The 27,776-nt window shown below is 42.4% G+C and overlaps 3 protein-coding genes and 3 non-coding genes across 6 annotated transcripts; 1 reads left to right on the top strand and 5 right to left on the bottom strand.

The window, feature by feature from the left end:
• Positions 1–4,777: 4,777 nt before the first annotated feature.
• On the bottom strand, positions 4,778–17,829 carry LOC132397249 (uncharacterized). The gene is made up of 3 exons (XM_059975733.1): positions 16,993–17,829; positions 14,550–15,424; positions 4,778–6,437 (listed from the first exon to the last, which is right to left on the bottom strand). The coding sequence occupies exons 1-3, from the start codon at positions 17,132–17,134 to the stop codon at positions 6,213–6,215; spliced, it is 1,242 nt and encodes a 413-aa protein (XP_059831716.1). The 5' UTR covers positions 17,135–17,829; the 3' UTR covers positions 4,778–6,212.
• LOC132397250 (general transcription factor II-I repeat domain-containing protein 2A-like) lies at positions 9,124–11,768 on the top strand. Its single transcript, XM_059975734.1, has 2 exons — positions 9,124–11,641; positions 11,727–11,768. The coding sequence occupies exon 1, from the start codon at positions 10,465–10,467 to the stop codon at positions 11,635–11,637; it is 1,173 nt and encodes a 390-aa protein (XP_059831717.1). The 5' UTR covers positions 9,124–10,464; the 3' UTR covers positions 11,638–11,641; positions 11,727–11,768.
• Positions 17,830–22,089: 4,260 nt separating the features above from the next.
• rps13 (ribosomal protein S13) lies at positions 22,090–26,473 on the bottom strand. Its single transcript, XM_059975735.1, has 6 exons — positions 26,364–26,473; positions 25,879–25,927; positions 24,586–24,664; positions 23,747–23,916; positions 23,003–23,103; positions 22,090–22,181 (listed from the first exon to the last, which is right to left on the bottom strand). The coding sequence occupies exons 1-6, from the start codon at positions 26,384–26,386 to the stop codon at positions 22,148–22,150; spliced, it is 456 nt and encodes a 151-aa protein (XP_059831718.1). The 5' UTR covers positions 26,387–26,473; the 3' UTR covers positions 22,090–22,147.
• LOC132397581 (small nucleolar RNA SNORD14) lies at positions 22,838–22,929 on the bottom strand. Its single transcript, XR_009513397.1, has one exon. It is a non-coding gene; the product is annotated as a small nucleolar RNA SNORD14 (small nucleolar RNA).
• Positions 23,200–23,295, bottom strand: LOC132397579 (small nucleolar RNA SNORD14). The gene has a single exon (XR_009513395.1). It is a non-coding gene; the product is annotated as a small nucleolar RNA SNORD14 (small nucleolar RNA).
• Positions 24,312–24,404, bottom strand: LOC132397580 (small nucleolar RNA SNORD14). The gene has a single exon (XR_009513396.1). It is a non-coding gene; the product is annotated as a small nucleolar RNA SNORD14 (small nucleolar RNA).
• Positions 26,474–27,776: the final 1,303 nt, after the last annotated feature.

Raw genomic sequence — 27,776 nt, 5'->3', positions numbered from 1 at the left:
TCTCCTCTGCACCCTTTCTATGGTTTCCACATCCTTCCTATTGTGAGGCAACCAGAACTGAGCACAGTACTCCAAGTGGGGTCTGACCAGAGTGCTATATAGCTGTAACATTCCCTCTCAGCTCCTAACTCAATCCCATGACTGATGAAGGCCAATGCACCGTATGCTCTCTTAACCACAGAATCAACCTGCACAGCTGCTTTGAATGTCCTATGAACTCGGACCCCAAGATCCCTCTGATCCTCCACACTGCCAAGAGTCTTACCATTAATACTAAATTCTGCCATCATATTTGACCTACCGAAATGAACTACCTCACACTTATCTGGGTTGAACTCCATCTGCCACTTCTCAGCCCAGTTTTGCATCCTATCAATGTCCCACAGTAACCTCTGACAGCCCTCCTCACTATCCACAACACCTCCAACCTTTGTGTCATCAGCAAACTTACTAACCCATCGCTCCACTTCCTCATCCAGAACACTTATAAAAATCACAAAGAGTAGGGGTTCCAGAACAGATCCCTGAGGCACACCACTGGTGACCGACCTCCATGCAGAATAGGACCTGTCTACAACCACTCTTTGCCTTCTGTGGGAATGCCAGTTCTGGATCCACAAAGCAATGTCCCCTTGGATCCCATGCATCCTTCCTTTCTCAATAAGACTTGCATGAGGTAGCTTATCAAATGCCTTGTTGAAATCCATATACACTACATCTACTGCTCTTCCTTCATCAATGTGTTTAGTCATATCCTCAAAACATTCAATCAGGCCTGTAAGGCATGACCTACCTTTCACAAAGCTATGCTGACTACTCCTAATCATATTATGCCTCTCCAAATGTTCATAAATCCTGCCTCTCAGGATCTTCACCATCAACTTACCAACCACTGGAGTTAGACTCACTGGTCTATAATTTCCTGGGCTATCTCTACTCCCTTTCTTGAATAAAGGAACAACATCCGCAATCTTCCAATCCTCCAGAACCTCTCCTGTCCCCATTGATGATGCAAAGATCATTGCCAGAGGCTCAGCAATCTCATCCCTCGCCTCCCACAGTAGCCTGGGGTACATCCCGTCCCGGCAACTTATCCAACTTGATGCTTTCCAAAAGGTCCAGCACATCCTCTTAATATCTACATGCTCAAGCTTTTCAGTCCACTGCCAGTCATCCCTACAATCGCCAAGATCCTTTTCCGTAATGAATACTGAAGCAAAGTATTCATTATGTACCTCTGCTGTCTCCTCCAGTTCCATACACACTCGATTGGTCCTATTCTCTCACGTCTTATCCTCTTGCTCTTCACATACTTGTAGAATGCCTTGGAGTTTTCCTTAATCCTGTCCGCCAAGGCCTTCTCGTAGCCCCGTCTGGCTCTCCGGTTTACTGACTGAGTACATAAGGCATCGATGCAGAGCAGTTTGGTTTTTGAACAGTGGCCAATTGGGATTGATTGACAAGAGCAAATAAAAATAAGGTAGGGGCAAGAGGAGCAGACACTGTTAGAGTGGTTATTTGATGCTTTAGCACAGAGAGACTTCTTTTATTTTTCCAATTTATTTATTGCTTCCTGCTTCATATTTGCAAGGTAGAGCAGTAGAGATGCCAGGCAGATAGTTGAATGCTCCTGTTACGAGCTGTGGGAAGGCAGGGAGACTGCCAGTGTCTCTGATGACCTCACTTGCAGGAAATGCATCCAGCTGTAGCTTCTACCACTCCACATTAAAAAGCTGGATCTGGAAGCGGATTAACCACAGATCATTCAGAATTCTGAGGGGTGATAGATAAGACATATAGAGAGGTTACACCCAAGTGTAGGACAAAGGAGACTAGGTGACAGTCAGGAAGAGGAAAGGGGTGAAGCAGCTAGTGCAGAGTACCCCTGTGGCCATCCCCCTCAACAAAAGATATACCATTTTGGATACTGTTGGGAGAGTGTGACCAAGCAAAGGAAAGTCACAGAGGTCAGGTCTTGGTCAGCTTTCCCAGAAGGGAACAGAGGGTGGTGGGTGTGCAGAGGCAAGGCAAATTGTGGAAACAGGGGATTCATTAGTTAGGGGAACAGAAAAAATGCTTTGTGGACGAGAATGAGATTCCTGGATGTTATGTTGTCTCCTGGGTGCCAGGGTCTGGGACATCTTGGACCGAGTCCTCAGCATTCTGAAGTGGGAAGGTGAACAGCCTGAGGTTGTGGTCCACGTAGGTACCAATGACGTGGGTAAAAAGAGTGAAGAGCCTCTGCAAAGTGAGTTCAGGGAGTTAGGTGCTAAATTAAAGGACAGGACCTCCAGCGTTGGGATCTCAGGATTGCTACCTGGCCATATGCAAGTGAGGCCAGAAATAGGAAGATCATACAGTTGCACACTTAGCTAAGGAGTTGGATATAGGAAGGAGGGAGTCAGTAGTGAGGATGATTGGACTCACTTCCAGGAAAGGTGGGGCCTGTTCAGAAGAGCTAGCTTGCACCTGAACTGGAGGAGGAATAAAATCCTAGTGGGGAGGTTTGCTAGTGCTGTACTGAGGGGTTTAAACTAGAACTGCAGGGGGTTGGGAACCTGATGCCAGAACAAACAGTGCAGAGGTTGTGAAGACAGACCACAGACAAAGTCAGGAATCAATTGGTTGAATGTGTTGCAACTAATGTTCTGAGTTGTGCATGCTTCAATGGAAGAAGTATTGTAGGGAAGGCAAATGAGCTCCAGGCATGGATCAACATGTGCATTTATTATATTGTAGCCATTAGTGAGACTTGTTTGCAGGAGGGGCAGGACTGGCAAATCAATATTACAGACTTCTATTGGTTTAGATGCAATAGTGTGGGAGGGATTAAAGGGGAAGGGGTGGTGATACTGGTCAGGGAAATGTCATGGCTGTGGCAGGCTGGAGAGCTCATCTAGCTAAGGTTTCTGGGTGGAACGGAGGAATAAGAATGGTGTGACCACATTAATGGGGCTTATTATAGATCACCCAACATTCTGCGGGATTTAGAGGAGCAAATTTATAGAGACCTGTTGCAAGAAATACAAGATTGTTACAGTAGGTGATTTTAAACTTTCCACAGATTGACAGGAACTCCGATACTGTGAAAAGGACTAGATGTGATAGAGTTTGTCAAATGTGTTCATGAAGGTTCCTTTAATCAGTACATAGAAGTCCAAATGAGAGTGTACACTAGTCGATCTCCTATTAAGGAATGAGACAGGGCAGGTGACAGAAATTTGTGTAGGGAAACGCTTTGCATCTAGTGATCATAATGCCATTAGTTTCAAACTAAGTATGGAAAATGATGGGTCTGGTCATGGGTTGAGATTTTAAATTGGAAATACACCAATGTTGAAGTATCAGAAAAGATCCAGCAAGTTTGGATTGCGACAGGCAGTACTTGGTAAGAGGAAGGCCTTCAAAGCTGAAATTATGAGAATACAAGGCTTCTAAAGCCAACAGGCTTTGGGAATGTTAGATTTCAAAGGGATGGAGGCTCCGGTTACGAAAATAAATGGTGCAGAGCAGGTACAGGCATATACGAACAAATAAGGTGCTTATGGAGTAGAAGAAATGCAAGAGAACACTAAGAAATTAGGAGGATGAAAAGAAGGCATGAGGTTGCTTTAGCAGACAAAGGTGAAGGAGAATCCTAAGGGATTCTATAGATAAATCTCAAGCAAAAGGATTGCAAATGTTAATGTGCAAACACGAGGAAATCTGCAGATGCTGGAAATTCAAACAACACACACAAAATGCTGGTGGAACACATCTATAGGGAGAAGCGTTGTCTATGTTTCGGGCTGAGACCCTTCGTCAGGACTACTGTAGTTCTGTAGTCCTGACGAAGGGTCTCGGCCCGAAACGTCGACGGTGCTTCGCCCTATAGATGCTGCCTGGCCTGCTGTGTTCCACCAGCATTTTGTGTGTTGTTGTTGCAAGTGTTAATGTGTTCCCTTGGACCCTGTGGGAGACAAGTGCTGAAATTGCAGGGGCCCTAACAAAGATGTTTAAATTGTGTGATACAACAGAGGGATCCAGGAATACAAGTCCATAATTCATTGAATGTGGTGGCACAGGAAGATAGGGTCATAAAGAAAGCTGTTGGTACATTGACCTTCATAAATCAAAGCACTGAGTATAGGATATGGGATCTTATGCTAAAGTTGTACGAGATGGTTGCTGAGGCATAATTTGGAGTATCGTGTGCAGTTTTGGTCACCTACCTACAGGAAAGTTGTAAATAAGGTTGAAAGCATACAGAGAAAATTTACAAATATACTGCCAAGACTGGAGGACCTAAGTTATAAGAATGACTCGGTTTGGGGCTTTATTCCTTGGAATATAGAAGATTGAGGGGAGATTTGATAGAGGTATACAAAATTCTGAGGGGAACAGATAAGGTCAATGCAAGCTGTGGTTGGGTGGAACTACAACTACAGGTCATGGGTTAAGGGTGAATAGTGAAAAGTTTAAGGGGAACACGAGGGGAATCTTCCTCACTTGTGAGCAGGTGGAACAAACTGCCAGCGCAAGTGGTGCATGCAAGCTCGATTTCAATGTTTAAGAGATGTTTGTTTAGGTACATGAATGGCAGGAGTAAGAAGGGCTACAGTCTGGTTGCATATTGATGGGACCAGGCAGTTTAAATGGTTCAGCGCGAACTATATAGGGTGAAGGGCATGTTTTCGTACTGTACTTTTCTATGACTCTTTTATTCAACTATTTTTCAAATACAAGTTAATTTTTGTTTGCTACCCATTAAGCAACACTATTTATATTCCTGCCCAGATTGATACAACCAAAGTGCACACTCTTCTGAGATATGCACATGTGAAACAAAACTAATTATTTCAAATTATGAAGAATATTCATTACTCCCTGGCCTATTAACACTTCTTACTGTACACTAATAGGCATCAACAGGATTGTGCCTGTACTCATAGAGATGACTTAATTTTTGAATGGAACATGTTTTAACCCAAAAACCTGTTCCCTAGAGAAATTCCCTGGAAGACAATTTTGCACATTAGTCACTTACTCGAGGGTACATTTGGAAATTATGAATTAACAAAAAATCAGTTTTAATATTCTTTGATATAAAATTCAATGCCTAACTTCATAACTAAAGCCTACAAAACAAAAGGCAGATAGGTTACAAAGTAACATTAAAAATACTGTGACAAACAGCAGGATGGTAAGTGAAGAAACCATTATTTCAATGCATTCTTCAACGTTGAGGGGTAACTTGACAAGAAGTGACAAAATATTCGCCATTAACATAATTATTTGAATTTGCAATAGTTACATTATCAAAATAGTAATTCTAATTAATAGAAAACCATTCCAATCAGGTAGAAATCATAATGTTTCAAAAAACTAGATAACATGCCAGCAGATCAGATATTCCAATGATAAGGCAGCCTGGTGAGTAGATTTCTGAATCATCCCTTGATCTAGCTGTATCTGCAGGTATGAAAAGTGATTAACTCCTGATACCAGGGTGACAGGCAAGGCAACTATCTCTAGACAAAAACTGTAACATTTAACAGATTTCTTCAGACAGTTATACTCAGACATTTTTCCTCCTGCTTTTGTGTTGAAATTGTCATAATCTGATTGATGAAACAGAAGTCAGATTTTGTGATGTCATATGACCTTGTTAACATACATATGTGGACCAAAGTATATTACCAGGCCCAACAGAAAAATGGAGTCATGCACTGCATGACACTGCATGACACTGCATGCACTACAATGAGTTCAAAATAGATATTCAGAAATCTTCAATGTTTCTCAATCAATAAATATAATACACAAAATATAAGAAATGCATGCTAAATGTACAAAATTATTTTGTTGTAATGTTGAAATGTAATAATTTAACAGACAAAATCAGAACGGAGAAACAGTTCTACATGAGCTTAGTTTCTGGAATCAACTTCATGAACATTACAGTATTGAAGACAGTGCAAGCTCTTCCATTATCAAGATTAGAAAATATTCTTGATTCAAAGCTAGGCCTACACATATGGAACCAACATTAAATTTGCAAAATGCATCAGAATTTCACATCTCCATCAGGTCAACTTGGAAAGATCCATCAATGTCCCAGATAGTTCATGACTTGTTATTGCAACATTGTTATAACCATATATCGAAATAGTAAAAGGAAAGAAACCATAGTCCTTCAAGTCCTTTTTACACTCAGTGGCTACAGAATTACACTACTGTACATAATTCTTTGAATTATGACTGTGAATTTTTTCCCAGATTTTCAGTCTGTGATCCTTCTGGAGACAATAACCAATTGCCATTTCTGTGTTCCGCACCCTGTCCAGGAAACTTGCTCTGTCATAAGCTGCCTGTATCCAATGGCCCTTCCGAGCTTCACGTAAAGCAAAGGACCATGCCACCATTGTGTGAACTTCAACAACAGGAGAAAATCTCAGCTGGAAGAGAGAATAATCAAAACATTAAAACTTTAAAGTAACTGATGCTTTTGGCTTACAAAGAAATTGCAACGTTGGTCTGCAGGCAGTGTTGGAACATGGATAGGGATATTCAACCCTTCAAGTCTGTTTTGTACTTTATCACAATTAAAGACATGTACTAGACTCTTATTCCTTAATAATTTCACTTAATAAAACTCATTTGTTGAACTATTCCATTGATCTTGCAACAGCAGCTTATTGCTGAAGATATTTGAACATTTCAGAAAACCTCAAACTATGCTTAAAGTTTCTTCTCCCATACCCTTCCTTCCAGTTCTAACTCAAACAGATCTTGGAAATTAAAATGACACCAGAGCAAGCTGATTTGCATAGCAGGCACATGGGTAAGGATGGATAAAGATCAGGCCTGCTCGCCCAGTCACTATGTAAGTACCCATACCATAAGCATACGCGTTGCTCAAAGCACAGCAGTGACAGGAACATACTCCAACAATTCGACAGATCAACCAGCAAGCCAGTACAAATCCTTCAGAACATGTACAGACGAACAAAAGAAAATAGAATTAACATATTCAAAGCAACACACACAAAATGCAAGAGGAACTCAGCAAGTCAGGCTGAATCTATGAAAATGAAAAAAACTGTTGACATTTTGAGCCAAGAGCCTTCTTCAGGACTGAAGGAAGGGAGAAGACGACACCAGAATAAACAGGTAGGGGGAGCGGAAGGAGGCTAGTTGGAAGGCAATAGGTGAAGCCGGGTGGGTGGGAAAGGCCAAGGGCTAGAGAAGAAGGAATCTGATAGGAGAGGAGACCATAGGAGAAAGGGAAGAAAGGGACCCAGGGTAAAGTGAATAGAGATAAAATGTCAAATTGGGGAACAGTGGGGGGGGGGAATTTGTTTTATAAAACCAAGAGAAATTAATATTCATGCCATCAGAGCTCCTCAGATGGAAAATAATGTGTTGCTTCTCCACCCTGAGGCCATAGACCAGCATATTCAACTGGGCTTCTCACACACTAAAGGTCTTAACTATTAATCATTCCTCTGCCTCCAACAGAGTTCCTCCAGTAGCTCGTTTTTTTTTAAAATTGTTCCTGATTTTTGCGTCTGCAGTTTCCCCTGTAAACCTGTTCACCTTGCTGGTTGCTGAGTTCCCTCACAATGCCACTAGGTGCTCAATGTCATTACATTGTTAAATGAATTTACTTCAAAAATGTCACGTCCATGGCAAGCAAGTGTATACACTTTGTATTTCAGGCAAACCTCTGATCATTGCATCTGTTTAAAATGTTTTACCTTCATATATGAAGTTCATTTTCCATCCAAACTCCAACCAATGCAAACCAGAAAATATTCTTTCTTTGCTAAACTGCCAGCCATGGCCATAAACCTCCAACAGTACCTTGTGTTTAACTATGCATGGAAACAGTGTGGAATGAAGCATTGGTTTTGAACTGTGCATGATAGCCTAGTTCATTAAAAAAAACTAGTAACCAATTTATTACAGCTAAAAGATGACTAAGCAAAGATCATACTTACAAAATATCACAAAGACATTTATCATGTTATGCTTCTTAGTACTTAATACAGTTAAGATGTCCTGTATTAGGAAAGTTACACAATAACCATTAACATGAAGGTGTGAATGAGCAGTTAATTATTGATCAGATCACTATGGATACTCCCAATTTATTTTTCAAGTGCAATACACAATTCCTCACTAATGCAAGCGTACAATAACAGTGACACTGAGCAAACAGCAGTACTTAGGCAGCATCTATAAGGGAGAAGCACTGTCGACATCCTGACAAAGGGTCTCGGCCCGAAACGTCGACAGTGCTTCTCCCTATAAATGCTGCCTGACCTGCTGCGTTCCACCACCATTTTGTGTGTTGTTGTTGTTTCCAGCATCTGCAGATTTCCTCGTGTTTGATCAGTACTTAGAAAGAGAATTATAAACAAGTACAAAACAGTCTTAGTATGTCAACATGGATGCTTGATTAAATAATCACAAATCTGGAAATAATCCATAAAGTTAAAAAGCTATTTCAAGTTAAAACTTGAATCTTCCAGTAAGTGATGCACTTAGAGGACAAAATTAGGCTTGGGTATAATGTATTGTGATATGGTGAAAGCCATTCTTGAATGTTGCATCAACTGCCTTTAGCTACAATGGCAGCAGCTCTTCTACTGCTGCAACTGCAGACATGATGCCATGCTTCATTTATTCATCTGGGTGACCTTTGCACTTCCTTTCCCAATGCAAAGAACCAACACATACTGAGGGAAGTGAACTTGAATGAAGTATTTTGAATATATTACGAAAGACCAAAAGGAACAGGATCAAACACAGATTACATATCTCGTTGACACAAGTCTTGGCCAAAGACATTGACTGTTTATTCCCCTCTACTGATGCTGCCTGATCCGAGTTCCACCATCATTTTGTGTGTATATCCCATTTAGACTGCTTGCTATGCTATGAACCTCAATGGTTTAATTCTATAGCCCTCTATTCCCTGAGTGCCACAAATCCTTGCACCTTTTGGATATTTACAAATTCTGAAGCTTTCCTACCATTACATCTATGGTTGCCTGACCTGTCACGGTGACAGTCACTTCCTACTAACCAAACTAAAACACTACCCAAGGTAAGGGACATCACAGCACTCTGGATCAAAGCATCCATATTCTGAAATTTGCCTCAAGAATTCTGAATCTAGCTTCCTTGAGTGGCAAAAATTTACAGCAAATGTACTGTCTAAACTGGGGGTCGGCAACCTGCGGCTCCCGAGCCATTTGTGGCTCTTTCACCTCTGTGCTGCGGCTCCCTGTGGCTTTGGGAAATAATTGGTCAGTATTTAATTAAAATGTATTTTATGTTAGTTTGTTAGCTTTTGAAATGTAATTCTAAATTTGAAGATTATGGTGATCTTGTACAATCTAAGTGTGGCGACACATTTCCTGGCACATCCGAAACGGCTCACAATTAGCCAGCATTCCGGCTAAGGGAGATAGCCTACGGGGGTTTGTGAGAACGCGTCTTTTGCAGCATCTGCGTCCATGGGGGCTGGGTTGAGGGAGGCTTAAAAGCAAGGCTGTTTAGTTCGAATAAAGTTATTCGACTGCAGTTTACTGACTGCGTGAGCACACCGCTACAACGTGTTTTTATCGCTATTAATATACGTCACCACTGCCAATACCTGACACCCGTCAGTGCGCGATTTCTTTAATTTTTCGATCCAAGGTAAGCCAACTATGGAGAATTCTAAAAAAAGAAAAGTGACTGAAGAAAACAGAACGTTTAATGATACGTGGACAGATTCATTTGCTTTCACTGTTGACGAGACTGGTTTACCGGTATGCTTAATATGCAATGAGAAACTAGCAAACAACAAAAAGTCAAATGTCGCAAGGCATTTCCAGAATAAACACGCAGCCTTTGCTCAAAAATATCCGGATGGAGATGAGAGAAAAAAAGCCGTTTCGCAACTGATGCGGAAGGTTGATCTGAGCAAAAATCATTTCCAGAAATGGATGAAGTCTGGAAAATCAACGACATACACCAGTTATATTGCCGCTCAGGAAATAGTCAGGCACGGGAAGCAGTTTACAAATGGTGAATATATAAAAGAATCTTTCATTAAGATTTCAGAACATCTATTCACGGACTTTAAAAACAAGAGTGAAATTGTGCAGAAAATCAGGGATATGCCCCTCTCTGCAAAGACTGTCAAAGACAGAACCATAAAAATGGCAGAAGACATCACAAGACAGCAAATTAAAGACATCAATTCAGCTGTGGCCTACTCGATTGCCTGTGACGAGTCTAAAGACAAAGGTGATATTGAACAAATAGCGTTGTTCTGCCGGTATGTAAACTCTGCCGGGCCACAGGAAGAACTGATTGAGTTGATACCTCTAAAAGACCAAACACGGGGGGAGGACATCTGTGAGGCTGTCTTGAATTGTTTAAGAGCCAAAGGAATAAAGACCACCCATCTGGTGTCAGTAGCTACTGATGGGGGCACCGAACATGACGGGAACGCACAAGGGAATTGTGGCTTTACTGCAGAAGTCGCTGGACAGAAAGCTGCTGACTTTTCACTGCATCTTGCACCAAGAGGCACTGTGCGCTCAAACATTTCCTCCGGAATGCACAGAAGTAATGGATGTTGTCATTCAGACTGTCAATAAAATAATGGCAAAAAGTTTAAATCACCGTCAATTCCGTTTGTTACTGGACGAGCTGGAAAGCGCATATTCTGATCTCCTGCTGCACAACAAAGTCCGGTGGCTGTCCAAAGGGGAGGTGCTGAAACGCTTTGTCGCGTGTCTGGAAGAAGTGAAAACTTTCCTGGGCAGCAAAGGGCTCACCTTTCCTGAGCTGGAACAGCCAGAGTGGCTGGAAAAGCTACACTTCATGGTAGACATGACAGCGCACCTGAACACGCTGAACACAGCTCTTCAGGGGAAAGGACGCACAGCCCTGCACATGTTGGAGGATGTCTTGGCATTCGAGCGCAAGTTGACAGTGCTTGCCAGAGATTTACAGAAAGGCACTTTGTCTCACTTCCCCAATTTGAGAGAGTTCAAACAAGGTCACGACATGATAATTTCGGAGTATTTACATTCTGCAATCATCGCAATGCAAACATCGTTTGGGAAACGCTTCTGTGAGTTCAGAGAGGAAAAAAACACATTATCCTTCCCGGTCACTCCCTTAAGCATCGATCCTTCCCTACTGAATACGACTGCATTGGCAGGTGTGAGTCAACCTGATCTTGAGATGGAACTGGCCGACATAGCCGACAAAGACATATGGGTGTCCAAGTTTAGACGCTTGACAGCAGACCTTGAAGATGTTGCCCGTCAGAAGGCCGTTCTTGCTCAGAATCACAAATGGAGTGATATTGAAAACCTTCCAAAACCGGACAAACTTGTGTTCGAAACATGGAATGCTATGCCCGACATTTATGTAAACATGAAAAAGTATGCGCTTGGAGTCCTGTCAATCTTTGGATCCACATATGTATGTGAGCAGGTGTTCTCCAACATGAACTTTATTAAAAACAAACATCGCGCACGCCTCACAGATGACAGCTTGCGATCCTGTGTAAAGATGAAGGTGACGTCATACAGCCCTGATGTGCAGACGCTGTGCGCTGAGGTCCAGGAGCAGAAATCCCATTAACCAAGTATGATAAATATTTTAATTGCCTATTATTTTATGTATATTCATATTTTTTCATTGTTCAGTGAAATAGTCCTTTTATTTTTCAGGCTGACAGCTGGCTGATGTTATTTTTGGTTTGCTGCTGGCGGAAAATTTAAGTTTGGCGTTTTTCATAAATACAAGAAGGACTCAAATAGACATTGAGTATTTTACTTAAAAGTAACTTTCAACCCAACGTCTTTTTTTCGGAGTTCAAAATGTTTTTGTTGCATGCAGAAATGTAATTTCGTTTTCTCTGCAGGAGTTCATCAATTTCATAAATGCAACACATTATAGTTTGTTTATACATAGCATAAAGGCAAAAAAAACGTCGTATGCAGTGCTATTTCATTTTAAATGTCAAACGGGTTTTGCGGCTCCCAGTGTTTTCTTTTCTGTGGGAAACGGGTCCAAGTGGCTCTTTCAGTGGTAAAGGTTGCTGACCCCTGGTCTAAACAAATGCTTTCTCACCCAGTTGCTCCCCCACCCTCATGATCATGATCTGAGAAACCATACAGAGATTATCTCTCACTATCACGTTCCTGTGTTTTCCATTATTTTATCACAAGCTTTGTAATTGTTACATGAGGAAATCTGCAGATGCTGGAAATTCAAGCAACACACACAAAATGCTGGTAGAACACAGCAGGCCAGGCAGCATCTATAGAGAGAAGCACTGTTGACGTTTCGGGCCGAGACCCTTCGTCAGGACTAACTGAAAGGAAAGATAGTAAGAGATTTGAAAGTAGGAGGGGGAGGGGAAATGCGAAATAATAGAAGACCAGAGGGGGTGGGGTGAAGCTGAGAGCCAGAAAGGTGATTGACAAAAGGGATATAGAGCTGGAGAAGGGAAAAGATCATGGGATGGGAGGCCCAGGGAGAAAGAAAGGGGGAGGGGAGCACCAGAGGGAGATGGAGAACAGGCAAAGTGATGGGCAGAAAGAGAGAAGAAAAAAAGGAGGGGTGGGGAAGGAGAGGAGAGGCATTAACGGAAGTTAGAGAAGTTGATGTTCATGCCATCAGGTTGGAGGCTACCCAGCCGGTATATAAGGTGTTGTTCCACAAACCTGAGTGTGGATTCATCTTGACAGTAGAGGAAGCCATGGATAGACATATCAGAATGGGAATGGGACGTGGAATTAAAATGTGTGGCCACTGGAAGATTCTGCTTTCTCTGGCTGACAGAGCGTAGGTGTTCAGTGAAATGGTCTCCCAGTCTGCGTTGGGTCTCACCAATATATATATATATATATATATATATATATATATATATAAAAAAGGCCACACCGGGAGCACTAGATGCAGTATACCACACCAGCCGACTCACAGGTGAAGTGTCGCCTCACCTGGAAGGACTGTCTGGGGCCCTGAATGCTGGTGAGGGAGGAAGTGTAAGGGCAGGTGTAGCATTTGTTCCACTTACAAGGATAAGTGCTAGGAGGAAGATCGGTGGGAAGGGATGGGGGGGACGATTGGACAAGGGAGTCGCATAGGGAGCGATCCCTGTGGAAAGGGAAAGATGTGCTTTGTGGTGGGATCCCGTTGGAGGTAACAGAAGTTATGGAGAATTATACATTGGACCTGGAGGCTGGTGGGGTGTTAGGTGAGGACGAGGGGAATCCTATCCCGAGTGGGGTGGTGAGCGGATGGGGTGAGGGCAGATGTGCAGGAAATGGGAGAGATGCATTTGAGAGCAGAGTTGATGGTGGAAGAAGGGAAGCCCCTTTGTTTAAAAAAGGAAGACATCTCCTTCGTCCTGGAATGAAAAGCCTCATCGTGAGAGCAGATGCAGTGGAGACGGAGGAATTGTGAGAAGGGAATAGCATTTTTGCAAGAGACAGGGTGGGAAGAGGAATAGTCCAGGTAGCTGTGAGAGTCAATTGTAATTGTAATTGTTACTCTTGTTTTTTTTAATGAATTAACTTAATAATCAACAAAACATTCCTGACAAGCCATCAATTTCTCAATACTGCAACCTAGCAAATGCCAGTACACGCTGAAGAACCCCTCAGCCCTCTGCATGGAGCTTCCACATTTACCATATTCTGCTTTTCCTACTTTGTCATCATTCAATCCATTCAAATGTATAGTTTATAGTTAGACTCTGCCCCTTAACTTTAACCATTTAAACTCTTTCTATTTTCATACTCCCAAGCTATACCTTCTCCATAACTTCCACTTTCTAGCTTCCATTATCTTCTAAAATAATCGGCTATTTCTACTTGTTAGAATGGTAACCATTAACTTCACTGGCTTTAGTTCAGACTCAAGTCCCATGTGAACTGGAAGTCAAAAAGCATTCTCATCAAAAATCTCTTTTTCCACAATGCTCTTTTTTTATGAAGCAGAAAACACAATCCAACGACAACACTCTCCACCCCTTCCACTTTCTCCCTGTTCCCTACCTACACCTCCTATCACCATTTTCTGCTGTGATTCTCCTTAAGTGGTACAAGAATTCCACTGATATGAAGCTAATCAGACTTGCTTTCCCTTTCTCCTTAAACAGAAGCATTTCAGTGGATTACACACCAGTCATTGGCATTTCAATTAAAACAACTGAAGCCTTGTGAAATGAGAAAATGCAAAAAATAAACCAAATGGATAACTTATTCCAAAACAGATAATTTTGCTTTGTTAGCATTCTAGACATGACGGTTGTGGATGATATTACCTAATTTTTAGAAGTCAGGTTGAAAATGTCAGAAATAAATTAAAACATGGAAAGATTGAACAGTTGGTGAACTGAAATATTAACTGCTTCTGTCTCTGCAAACATTGCCTAAATTCCTAGGAAGGTTCAACATTTTCACTGTGCATTATGATATTTTTATAGAAAACAAAACAATTCCAAAGATGAAAGAAAGAATAAATATTTGATATGGACATACCTTTTTACAGGTTGGTTTACCCATCACTTTGTCTCCTTTTTCAAGTTTAGTGCATTTCGATGACTTTCTCCACACATGGAATTTGACACTTTCCCTAGCACCAAGTTTGCAAAAGTGTTGGAAATGTCTCTGTGGTAAAATTGGTTTCTGTGCAAATGATACATTTACTTTAGCTGTGCTGGCATTCCTCTTCACATTCTTTTCTAAACACTGTTCCTTTAAATCTTCAGTGACTATTCTTGTGGAAGAACTAGTAAGTTGTGCAGAAAAATTCCATGGATTGTAGATGTCTGTTGTAAAGAAAGATTTCCAAAGGATTTCATTCTGTTCCTCATCACTAAGTGATTCATGACTATCGCACTGAGTGGATGATTCTTCAGAGTCATCCCATTCTTCATCATCAGTCGAACTGCAAGCTTCTTGATCATCCTCTTTAATCTTCCATTCTCTCATAATCATTTTTGTAAATGCACTTTGATTGACAGGGTACCTGACAACCACACATTTGCCATCAGTCGTACAGTTAGCATCATCTCTGAAGAACTCTTGGTTGATCTTATTATTCAGATAAGGTTGACAATAGTCCTCCTCAGTACTGGGCTGAGCATTTTTTTCTGATTTAAATGGAAGCATGGAGATTATTTTGTGGTCAGTTAAATTACATTCATTTAAGGTCAATTGAGAATTAATTCCTTTGGCAGTCTTTATGAATCTGCACTGCAGGCTACTGTCATCATTGATACCAAATGCTCTTTCTGCTCTTCCAAACCTGTTCAGTAATCTTTCGTCGCATTTTTTGACTTCAACCACTTGTTCACTGCTTGGTGGCCCCTTGTCTATAGGCTTGAGATGTGATGATACGGACAGCTGAAGAACTGCAAAATATCAAATCCAAGATGAAATTGGCTACGATGGCATAATTGCAAGCATGCCAAGTATTAATAACTTATCAATATATGTGATTAGGCTGAAAACAGACAGGCCACCCCAGATCCCTTCAGTTTCACGTTTCTCAAAGACAGAGGATGTGGTGTACCATCAGAATTCAACTGAAGTCTTGGTCCAATAAGAATCAAATGCACATTCACGCAACCCCATCTCCCCAGCTCCTTCATGATTCCTTAAATACATCAAATGGTCATTGTATACACCTATATTTTCCAATCCTTCAGATCTGCAAATGAATGCTCATTAAGTGATAAACACAAGAGATTTGACAGATGCTAGAAATCCAGAGCAACCAGAATTTTGTGTGTGTTGTACGTACGAAGCTGGACAGTCAGTATGGCACCAGCCATCAAGCTTGTTTCAAGACCTAACCTGATATTATTATAACTCAATGGTTAAAAAGAAAAACTCCCTCCCCTTTCTTGCAATACCCTTCCTGCCAATGTCCCTAAAAAGCATCATCTTGCTGTCAAGCAAATTTAGTGAGAACTAGTGAGCAGAAGTAACAGTAATCCCAAGTTAGAATTGAAGACAGAACTACCTCACTGTCACAGTTACAATTTACATTCAGTAAAATTGGGGTGTTACATATTTATGCATAAATCCCAACATAGATCTACCTTTAAAAATTCATCACAATCCAATTATTTCATAAAATCTAAGGCATGAAATCCACAAGAGCTACAAGCAACACTATTTAACTCAGACATGGCTGTTATACTAAGAAAGAAACAATGTATGGCAATATTTTCTCTAACTCGCCTCCAACCTGATGGCATGAACATTGATTTTTTGAAATTCTGGTCATCCCCACCCGTCCTTCACCTTTCCTCATTCCTGCTTCCCCTCTCACCTCATCTCCCTTTCTCCCATGGTCCTCTATCCTTTCCTATCAGATTCCCCCTTCCACAAGCCTTTATCTCTTTCAACATCAACTTCTCAGCTCTTTACTTCACCCCCCCCCCCACCTTCCCGGTTTCATCCATCAGCTATCACCTTGCACTTCTTCCTCCCCTTTCTCCCACTCTGGCTTCTCTTCTTTCCAGTCCTGGTGAAGAGTCTCAGCCAGAAACGTCGATCGTTTACTCTTTTTTTCTATAGAGACTGCCGAGTTCCTCCAGCGTTGTGTGTTTGTGTTTTGCTTTGGATTTCCAGCATCTGCAGACTTCCTCGTGTTTGTGACTTCATAACAAGCACTTGCTTTAATAAAGCTCGCTCAGATTACCAAAGCGTTTACCCGAATGGAGCCGTTCAGAAAGACGAATGGCCAAGGTTTACCATAGGTGCCAATGCTTTTCCTGTGATCTCAACCAGTAAATGTCAAACACAGACACACAACACGCGACTGAAACGTGAGAGATCACGAAAAACACTCCCCATCAATTATAACGTTCTGCGCACCAAGGGTCTTGGTTTAGAATTCCCTACAAACTCATTCGACAGAGACAAACTTTTTTTATTCCCGCGTCCCCTGCTCTTCAGGGGTTCCGCTTACCTGCATGGAGCTTAATCAACAGTCCAAGAAAGACTTGTGTCAGCAGAATCAGCCCACAGTGCCACAGGATGGAGAGTGAACAACTAACCCTGGCGAAAAAGGTGGTTGGGTGTTGATTGTGAATGTGCTTGACGGGAACCATGTCACCGAAACAGCCTTGTAGCCGAGCCACGACACCAAAGGAAGATGGCCTCACTTGATCAGTTTAACACCAACGCAACCTTGCCTTTATCTTCTGATAACTTGAACACTACTTGGTGCTCCCAAAGCCCGAACACTAACAATGAACAACGAATCGAGGGCAATGCTTGTCTTCTGTAATCCGAAAGATCCCCTCTCCAGAAGGAAATCACGTAGAAACATATGCTGCATCGTCAGGCACCACAGTTTCCATAACGTCACACGGGAAATTCCGACCAAAGCACGGGAGAAGCCGCAAATCACCCCCAAATGCGTCACCAATACGATCACCACTTGTGTTGAATAAACCCACTCAACAGACCTCTCCCACAGTTGTTATTAATTCATTTTTGTTCTTCGTGGCGTTTGTGAATTTGCCAATCCGATTTTCAAAATATAATTTCGCTGAATGATTCAACCAGGCAGTTACTTGGGTTTATAAAGCATTAATGTAAGATAAGCAAATGTTTGCGGTCTTTATGGGACAAAAACTAGGAATTATAATAGCTAATTAGGCACTATCAAATTGTTGTCCAATCGTTCGATTTTAATTGGATTAATTGTGGTAAACGTAACGACTGTTTTTGGAAGCAAATCCCTGTTTACAGTTGATGTCATGAACTGCGTCAAAAGCGCTGGCTTAACAAAACTTGCAGAATAATTATCTTTGCACACAGTAGACGGAAAACAGCTTAAATCATGGAAATAACAATTCCTCAAAACAATACTCCCACTTCTCCGGCAGTGCACTTGAAGTTAAAACTGCACTGCAAGTCTGTTCCTGTGAATTTCTGCCATTAACGTCTGAATTCCAATTCACGCTATCAAGTTTCTAAACTTTTCCATTAATGATAACGTTTTAAGGTACTTTAGCTTCGAGCTATTACAGTTCCTCCGTAAAATTTAGTTGACCTCTTCAAACCACCCCTGAAAAATTATCTGCTCGGGCTTTCCGTCACTGACCCAGTTTCTCCGAATGTCTGAAGTGCTCAATTTTACCTGGTAAAATGGAAAGCAGGAACCTTTTTGTACGTCGCTAGCTATTGGAAGCCGAAGTAAGTCAGTTCTCCTTTAGGAAAGGCAAAGAAAGACATTCAGCAGAATATGCATGAGAATGACTTGCTGGAATCAACGCGGGGAGATTCTGGTGATATCTTTACTTAGAATCGGATTTTTTTAAAAGTTTTTTATCCTGCATATAGCACTACTTCATAGAACTCAGTGGATTGGCTTGCCTAAAGAGAGGGTAGTAGTCGACGGAACTTAATTCTGGCCAGAGATCTTGATTAATGGTGTTCCGCAAGGAGCCATATTAGGACCCCAGGTTTTTGATATATGTAGGTGACCTGAATGAGTATGTGAATCGGTAAGTTAATTGAAGATGCAGACTCTGTGGACAGCATGGAAGACTGCTAAAGAACACTGTGATAGACTAGTTGCAGATAGGGAGGGGAAATTGGCAGAAGTGCAGTTGAACCCAACCAAATGAAAAATGTTGCATTTCGGGGCATCAAATGTAAAGGGACGAAAGAGCAGAAAGATGTCAGGATGCAAGTCTATAGCTCCCTGGAAGTAGTCACAGGTTGATAGGATGGTCAAAGCAGATGGTACACTTGCCTCAAGAAATGGAGTTCAAGAGTCAGGAAATAATGTACAGCATTGTAAACTGCAGCTAGGCCACATGGAATTGATTATTAGACAATTCAGATTGTCCTTCCATTATGCAAAGTCATTTTAAACAGTGGTGGGGGCTTTTTTAAAAAAATTAGGACTTTTGAACCACACCACCCAGCAATTCCATTTAACCCTAGCCTAATCACAAGACAATTTTCAATGACCAATTAACCTAACCAGTAGGTCTACAGGCCATGGGAGGAAACTGGAATACCCAGAAAAAAACCCCAGGCATTCTACAGGCAGAACATATAGAAACATAGAAAACCCACAGCACAGTACAGGCTCTTCAGCCCACAAAGTTGTGCTGAACATGTCCCTAACTTAGAAATTACTAGGCCTCTATAACCCTCTATTTTTGAGCTCTATGTACCTATCCAAAAGTCTCTTAAAAGACACTATCATACCCACCTCCACCACTGTTGCTGGCAGCCCATTCTGTGTACTCACCACTGCGTAAAAAAACTTACTCAACATCTCCTCTGTACCTACTCCCCCGCACCTTAAACCTGTGTCCTCTTATAGCAACCATTTCAGCCCTGGGAAAAAGCTTCTGACCACCCACATGATCAATGCCTCTCATCATCTTATACACCTCTAATCCATCACACCAAGGAGAAAAGGCCAAGTTCACTCAACCTGTTTTCATAAGGCATGCTCCCCAATCCAGACAACATTCTTGCAAATCTCCTCTGCGTCCTTTCTATGGTTTCCACATCCTCCCTGTAGTACACCAAGTGGGGTCTGAACAGGGTTCTATATAGCTGTAACATTATCTCTCGGCTCCTAAATTCAATTCCATGATTGACAAAGGCCAATATACCACATGCCTTCTTAACCAGTCAACCTGTGCAGCTGCTTTTAGCATCTTATGAACTCAGACCCCAAGATCCCTCTGATCCTCCACACTGCCAAGTCTTACCATTACTATATTCTGCCATCATATTTGACCTAACAAAATGAACCACTTCGCACTTACCTGGGTTGACCTCCATCTCACTTCTCAGCCCAGTTTTGCATCCTATCAATGTCGTGCTGACAGCCCTCCACACCTCCAACCTGTGTCATTAGCAAATTTACTAACCCATTCCTCCACTTCCTCATCCAGAACATTAATAAAAATCACAAAGAGCAGGGGTCTCTGAAGCACACCACTGGTCACCAACCTCCATGTAAAATATTGACCGCTCATTGCCTTCTGTGGGAAAGCCAGTTCTGGAACCACAAAGTAATATCCCCTTGAATCCTATGCCTCCTTACTTTCTCAATAAGCCTTGCTGAAATCCATATACATCTACTACTCTTCCTTCATCAATGTGTTTAGTCACATCCTCAAAAATTTTCAATACAGCATGACCTGCCCTTGACAAAGCTGACTTTTCCTAATCATCTCTCTCCAAATGTTCATAAATCCTGCCTCTCGTCAACTTGCCAACCACTGAAGTAAGGCTCACTAATCTGTAATTTCCTGGGCTAGCTCCACTCTTTCTTGAATAAATGAACATTCGCAACCCCTGATCACCAGAGGCTCAGCAATCTCCTCCCTCAGTAGCCTGGGGTACATCTCATCCAGTCCCAGTGACTTGTCCAACTTGCTTTCCAAAAGCTCCAGCACATCCTTTAATACCTACATCCTTAAGCATTTCAGTCTGCTGCAAGTCATCCCTAAAATCAAACATGATTTAATCTGCAGATGCTGTAAATTCAAGCAACACACAAAATGGTGGTGGAACACAGCAGCATCTACAAGAAGCACTGACAAAGGGTCTCAGCCTGAAACGACAGTACTTAGATGCTGCTTGGCCTGCTGCATTCCACCAGCATTTTCTGTGTTCCTACAATCACCAAGATCTTTTTCCATAGTGAATACTTAAGTACCTCTGCTATTACTCTGGTTCCATACATTTTCCCAGTCACACTTGATAGGTCCAATTCTTTCACATCTGATCCTCTTGCCCTACACACCTTGCAGAGAACACTGGATCAACAGGGTGAGTAATTGGAAGGATATGGTTATGCAGAGAGATTAATTATTTTGGTATTTTTAAAAAATTGTTCAGTATAATTTTGTGGGCTAAAGGACCAATGCTCGTGTTGTACTGGTCAATATTGTGTTCTTAAGTGGAATAAGGTATCAATCTCAAAATGAAAACCTCAGATTGAAAATGGAAAATACACTAGAAGGCTTGGATAAATTCTAAGATGTTTTGTAGCATCCAGTTTTGACATAGACCCCAATTGTTTTGCCTGTAAATGGCACTGTTTTAATTTCCCCCTCCATTTAAGTACAGGGAGACCATCCTCAGGCTCACATTTCTCATGCCACTTCACTCACTCCTACCCATCTTTTCAAATCATTTTTACAGTACTTAAAACTACAATCTGTCTACAATTGTAAATGGAAGAATTTAACGATTCACTTCTCTCTTCAAAGAATGCAATTGAACAAACTGTTACATTTTAATAAAGGGCAATTTTCATTTACATAGCTTGGTTACCTGCAAAAATTAACTGCATCACTTTGTAACTGCTAAATCCAAATATCTGCACTTAATGGTTTTGCACTGTATTGCTGCTGCAGATTTCACAGCCAGTGATGCTCCCGATTCTGCTTCTAATACTACTAAAGCAAAGTTCTTCAAGCCTTTAAGAAATTTTTCCAGAATATGGTTTGCAGACAAGCAGTTCAGAAGAGCCAGCTGAAAGAACTAAGCCCATGCATTGAGAATTCAGGGCAAGTGATGTTCAACAAATTGGGAGGATTTAAAAAAAACGATTCATTTGGGATGTGACACAAGGATAAATATTGTTTTAAAAGCTGCTCAACAATCAGCAGATAGTGAAGCACACCTACAAAAAATAACATCTCCAACATAAAATGTTTGCTCAAATGAAGTCTTTTTAATTAGCTTAGGCCAGGACAGACTACTTTTATACTAGGTGGAACAAAGTGAACATTTCCATGACAGGACAACAGATCCAATCAAGAATAGATCAATAAATCCTTTTGTTTTTGTGAATTGGGAGTCAGGTTAAAGCCCATATGGATATTAAGTTTGCAAATACAAGAGGATGAGGAATCATCCTCACAGGAAGATTTATCCCAAACTTGCAATCTTTGGCAGTAAGTTTTAACCACTACAAAGAAACTTGCGACAAAACTGCTTGGCCATACTGTCCAAGTTGCATTTTAATAGTGTAATGCCAAGGATTCCATCTCAATCAAAACTCAAGACATGTTAGTTAGCATGACAAATTGATTTATTTTTTCTGAGATCCATTCAGTCAATGAAGACTGTCCTTAGGCCACAAGTGCTGAAGCAGTAGAGGATTCACTGCAAAGAGAAAACAAAGAGTTTATTGTATCAAAAAGCAGTGGATTGAAGTTCCTACTCAATCACATTTCTAAAGGTTTCAGGCAGAATTCAAAGAAATAGGTAGAGCCAGAAGAACTGGCTCTCAATTACAAAAGATAAGGCCATGGTGTAAGACTTGTGTAAAGGAATGCCACTCACTCAAACTAACAGAATATTCAATGCCCAGCTGTAGGAATGCAAATACACACTAACTGCAACCATCGCTTCTTCCAATAGCAATTAATTTGGCTATATTTAAATTTTCTGTGCCTACTAATTCAAAGGTTTGTCATTTGCACATTAAAAATTACTTTGGAAATGTCAAAACTGCACATTTCCATAAGCAGCTAGAAAATAAACTGCACCTTCAGAATCCAAGTTAAGAAATACAGAGTTCTATGTGTTTCAACAACCAACAGTTTAACACCACGTTCAAGTGGATAGCACAGTAGCCTGAAGTAATGCAGTTACAATTCTGGCATTTGTACATTCTCCATGACCACATATTTTCTTAGGGTACTCCACACTTCTCCCACAATGGTCAATTGATAACTTGGGTATAATTGGGCACCACAGGCTGTTTGGGCTGGAGGGGCCCATTACTGTGTTGAATCTTTAAATAAATTAGCATTAGCTCACTCAGACATCCAAGGAAGGGTTTGCCATCATGCAGGAAAATACCATTCTGGTAGAAACTGCGAATGATTGGACAAAATCATCATTGTGAGCAGCTCCACTTAATGCATTTACAACAGATATGGAGAGGAAAATGCCATGATATCCTGCAAGTTGATACTCACTACTTCCAGTTGGGTGGAAGCACCCTCTTGGACTTGTAATACCGGGCCAGTCTGTGGATTCTGCTCTCAATAAGAATCAAGCGGAACTTGGCATCTTTATCCTACAACAAAAATACCCTTAGGAACAATTTATCAGAGATTAGCAGAAATAATTAGCTGCACCAGCCACAGATGCAATATAGTCAATAATGTAGAGCTCACTCAGACATCCAAGGAAGGATTTGCCAACAGAAGGAGGAGACCCCCTTTCTGGAGGAAACTGCGAATGGTGGATAAAGCATTCATCATTGTGAGCAAAATCCATGCAAATCTTCAGAATCATGTAAAGTGCTCTGTAATATCAATTTCAGACACTCCAAAAACTATAAATCTAAAATTTAAAGCTCATATCTCCCAAAGTCATATCAAACCACTCAAACAGATAGTGCAATAAAAATGTCAGGGGCAGGTACAATGGTCAAGACTTAGGACAAGTCAAAAATTAAATGTGCACTGCTAAAGTTTTATATAAACCGCTGAAAGCAGCTTAAGTTTCAATCTCATATGTGCAAAATACAACAAACAGTATGCACATTTCAATATGCCTCACTTGAAGACCAATAACAAGCATGGTTTGAAATTACAGAAGTTGGAATTTCAATGAACTTAAACATGACAACCACCAATGACAAAAGAATCTACCACGAGTTAATCTTCCCTTGCAAATACACTAATTCTAAAGAAAATTTAATGCAAAATTGTTACCTTTCTGTTCCTCTCCAAATGCTTGCGCACAGCTACAGCGGTCTTGATCAAGTGGTACAAATCTTCTGGAAGGTCAGGTGCCAGGCCCTTGGACTTGAGGATCCTGAGGATTTTGTTCCCAGTAACAAAACGCACCTGGGCAACACCATGGGAATCCCTCAAGATCACACCTGAAAAATATTTACACAGTACTTTAAGTCTATAACTGCATTAATCTAAAGCTCAAACATTAAATTGAGGGGGGGGGGGGGAAGAAGAACAGCACAAAGTTCAGCAGTACACTGCAATATTTTTGAAGCCATAGGAATTACAAGCACTTCATTGCTCCCATCCAGGTGCACCACTGTGACCGGCCAGGTCCCCCCAGCAATACACCTCAAACCCATACTATTGGCTGGAGGGTTGACTGGCTGCCACAAATTACCCCTCATGTAGGAGGGCCACAGAAAAATCAATTGATGGGCATGTTAATCTACAGGGAATATGGGATTGCTCTGAGAGGCAGGCAGACAAAGTACCCTCAACTGACCAAACGTCGTGATACAGAAAGGAACAATTTAAATGCTCACTCAGACATCCAAGGAAGGTCAAACCAACACATGGACCAGTCCTTTCTGGGGGAAACTGCGAATGGTTGGAAGAACAATCATCATAGTGAGCAGCTAATCAAAAGTTAGATTAGCCCAATAGGCCACAGTTAAATGAAATACAACTTCAGAAATGCGTTTATTTACCCTGTCAGATCTCCAACTCCTAAAAGCATTTGCCATATTAAGCCACAGCAGTCAGAACCAGCACTGAAAATCAAACAGTGCTTTTTTTTTAAAAAAGGCGCTTACCAATCTGTGATGGGGTCAACCCCTTCTTTGCCAGCTTGTAAATCTGTTCCTTTACATCATCAGATGTGAGCTTCAACCACTAGAAAAATACAGAAAAACATCAATACTGCAGCACACTTCAGTTAGACACATGGAACACCATCTGGGCACATGGGAGATTGCTGCTGGTGGAATGTAGGCCTGGCAGTTTCTATAGGTATAGAAAGTACAGCCAACGTTTCCGGCCGAGACCCTTCATCAGGACAAACTGACAGAAGAGATAGTAAGATCTGAAAGTGGGGGGGGGGGGGGGGGAGATCTGAAATGATAGAAGACCAGAGGGGGAGGAGTGAAGCCAAGAGCTGGAAAGGTGATTGGCAAAAGGGATACAGAGCTGGAGAAGGGAAAGGATCATGGGACAGGAGGCCTAGGGAGAAAGAAAGGGGAGCACCAGAGGGAGATGGAGAGCAGGCAAGAAGTGATTGAGGGGGGCAAGAGTGAAAAAAAGAGAAGGGGGAAATAATAAATAAATAAGGGATGGTGTAAGAAGGGGAGGAGGGCCATTAACAGAAGTTAGAGAAATCAATGTTCATGCCATCAGGTTGCAGGCTACCCAGACAGAATATAAGGTGTCACTCCTCCAATCTGAGGATGGCTTCACCTTGATAGTAGAGACCATGGATAGATGTATAGGAAAGAGAATGGGTCATGATGTGGAATTAAAATGTGTGGCCACTGGGAGATCCTGCTTTCGAGGCACTTGAATGTATCATGGAACTCCAGTTACAACAATTGATAATGACATCAACTGGACAACATCCTGAACAAGGCCACTTCCTCCAGCTTCACGACTTACACCATAACTGAGGACAAGTGGACTGTTCATGCATTCAAAGCAGTGCTGGGGGTGGGGTGGGGGGGAAGCAATGTTGACTGGCATCTTTTCACAAATACTGTTTTGACTGGACTGAGTCCTTTCTACTTTTTCTGCGCCACTACCCCCACCACCTTATTCCAGCATCTGAAATTATCCAAACGACATCAATTTCAACACTAAAACAAGTCTATTAAAAGGAACAAGAAAAAGAACCCCCATTCAACATGGACGATCACTTTCCTGCTCTCGCCTCTGATTACTATTACCAAAACGCAAACGTAACTTTCAAATAAGCGGCTTCCAGAATGGAGAAAATACTGCAGCGAAAATAGCTTGTTTGGGACAATAAAGAAGTGAAATTAGTTGGGCGCTCTTATTTTAGTCTGGTACTACCTTGAACAACTAAGGCCACAAAACAAGAAAATCCTTCCACTCACCGTGGGCACACTTCGTCTGTAAGGTAAAGCTGACTGGGACAAGCCCTTACTGTGGAAAAAACATGGAGCATGATTAGTACAAGCGATTTACAAGCAATTATATTTTCTACGCAAAATTAACTTTCACCAAGGGTTAGCTGGCAGCAAGGCCAAGAAGCACGCCGACACGCAGGCAGTGGCTCCACCGCTTGTAGTAGCGGGCGAGAGGGCCTCGTGTTGGGGCGGGGGCGGAAATACACCACCAGGACGGCGGCGTTTGCACTGCGGGGCCATGCCGAGCGCAGGCGGCACTAGGCCGCTGCCCGACGCGCAGAGCGAGGGCTGATCCATCCAGCAGGCCCCGAGACCGCCATTACCGCGCGGGCCAGGCCTCAGGGAGTCCGCTGCGGCGACGGGAGAGATTGTGTTTCAGGAGGGGGCGCCGCGGGCCGGGGTAAGGGCGCCCGCCCGCCCGCCTGCCCACCGGCGACTCCCCCACCACTTACCCGGGAGCGTGCATGCGACCCATGGCGGCGGCAGCAAGGGAAAAGGAGCGCTACCGCCGCGCATGCGCCAGTTATGGGCGAGCGCCCGGAAGGGACGTCATTCCGTCCGCCGGTCCGCGTGACGTCACGGGCCGGGGCTGAAGCGCAGGGGAGCCGGAGCCGAGGCCTCGGTGGCGTGCGCCTGTTGTCCGGCTGCTCGGAGGCCGCGCTGTGCCGATCGGGCATCCGCATGGTGCTTCCAGGGGAGCCCGGAATCACCAGGTGCGATAGAGAGGGGTGAACCGGCTCAGGTCAAAGCCCCCGTGCTGATTTGTAGTGGGTCGCAGTCTTTTTAAAAAAAACAATTCCATTGAGTATTAATCTTTCTTTCACAGCTTAAATACACGAGTTATGTGCGCAGATGCATTGTATACGCTTAATTTGGTTTTCTTCACCTCTAATAATTGTTCAATCACTTCCTAGTTAACGAGAGTATTTCTTGTAATTAATGAGGTGGTCTCCAATTAAGGTAACCTTACTGCTACTGTCTCCGACTATTCACTGGTCTGATCGTGTATTTCAATTCTCCTTTCTTGGAAATTTATGCCTCACCTGCTCTCCCTCAGAAAAGCACAGCAGTGTCTTCACTTTCTGAAGAAATTGAAGCAAATGAGGCTCACCCCCCCCACATTTTAACCAATTTTTACAGGAGCACCATTGAGAGTGGCCTGACCAGCTGCATCACCGTCTGGTGCGGGAGCTGAAAGGCATCTGATCGCAAGGATTGTAGGGACTGCTGAGAGATAGATCGGAGTCACCTTCCACCCATTGATCAGGACCCTTAGCATTCTCAGTGACCCCTTCCGTCCATCTAACCATCTCTTTGACTCCCTCGGGAGGTCCAGGAACAGTTAGAATGGGAAACATCTTCTTCCCCCAGACTACTGAACTTACTGCCACCACCGAGTGTCAGTGGCGTCATCCTGTTAAGCTTTTAAGTTGTAGACAATAGGTGCAGGAGTAGTCCATTCGGCCCTTCGAGCCTGCACTGCCATTCAATAGACAATAGGTGCAGAAGTAGACCATTCGGCCCTTCGAGCCTGCACTGCCATTCAATAGACAATAGGTGCAGAAGTAGACCATTCGGCCCTTTGAGCCTGCACCGCCATTCTGAGATCATGGCTGATCATCTACTATCATTACCGGGTTCCTGCCTTGTCCCCATATCCCTTGATTCCCCTATAAGATACCTATCTAGCTCCTTCTTGAAACCATCCAGAGAATTGGCCTCCACTGCCTTCCGAGGCAGTGCATTCCAGACTCCCACAACTCTCTGGGAGAAGAAGTTTTTCCTTAACTCTGTCCTAAATGACCTACCCCTTATTCTCAAACCATGCCCTCTGGTACTGGACTCTCCCAGCATCTGGAACATAT

This window comes from Hypanus sabinus, chromosome 7 (genome assembly GCF_030144855.1).
Source record: "Hypanus sabinus isolate sHypSab1 chromosome 7, sHypSab1.hap1, whole genome shotgun sequence".
NCBI classification, from domain to species: domain Eukaryota; kingdom Metazoa; phylum Chordata; class Chondrichthyes; order Myliobatiformes; family Dasyatidae; genus Hypanus; species Hypanus sabinus.
The sequence above is the reverse complement of the archived record's forward strand: the minus strand, read 5'-3'. Positions and strand labels throughout refer to the sequence as shown.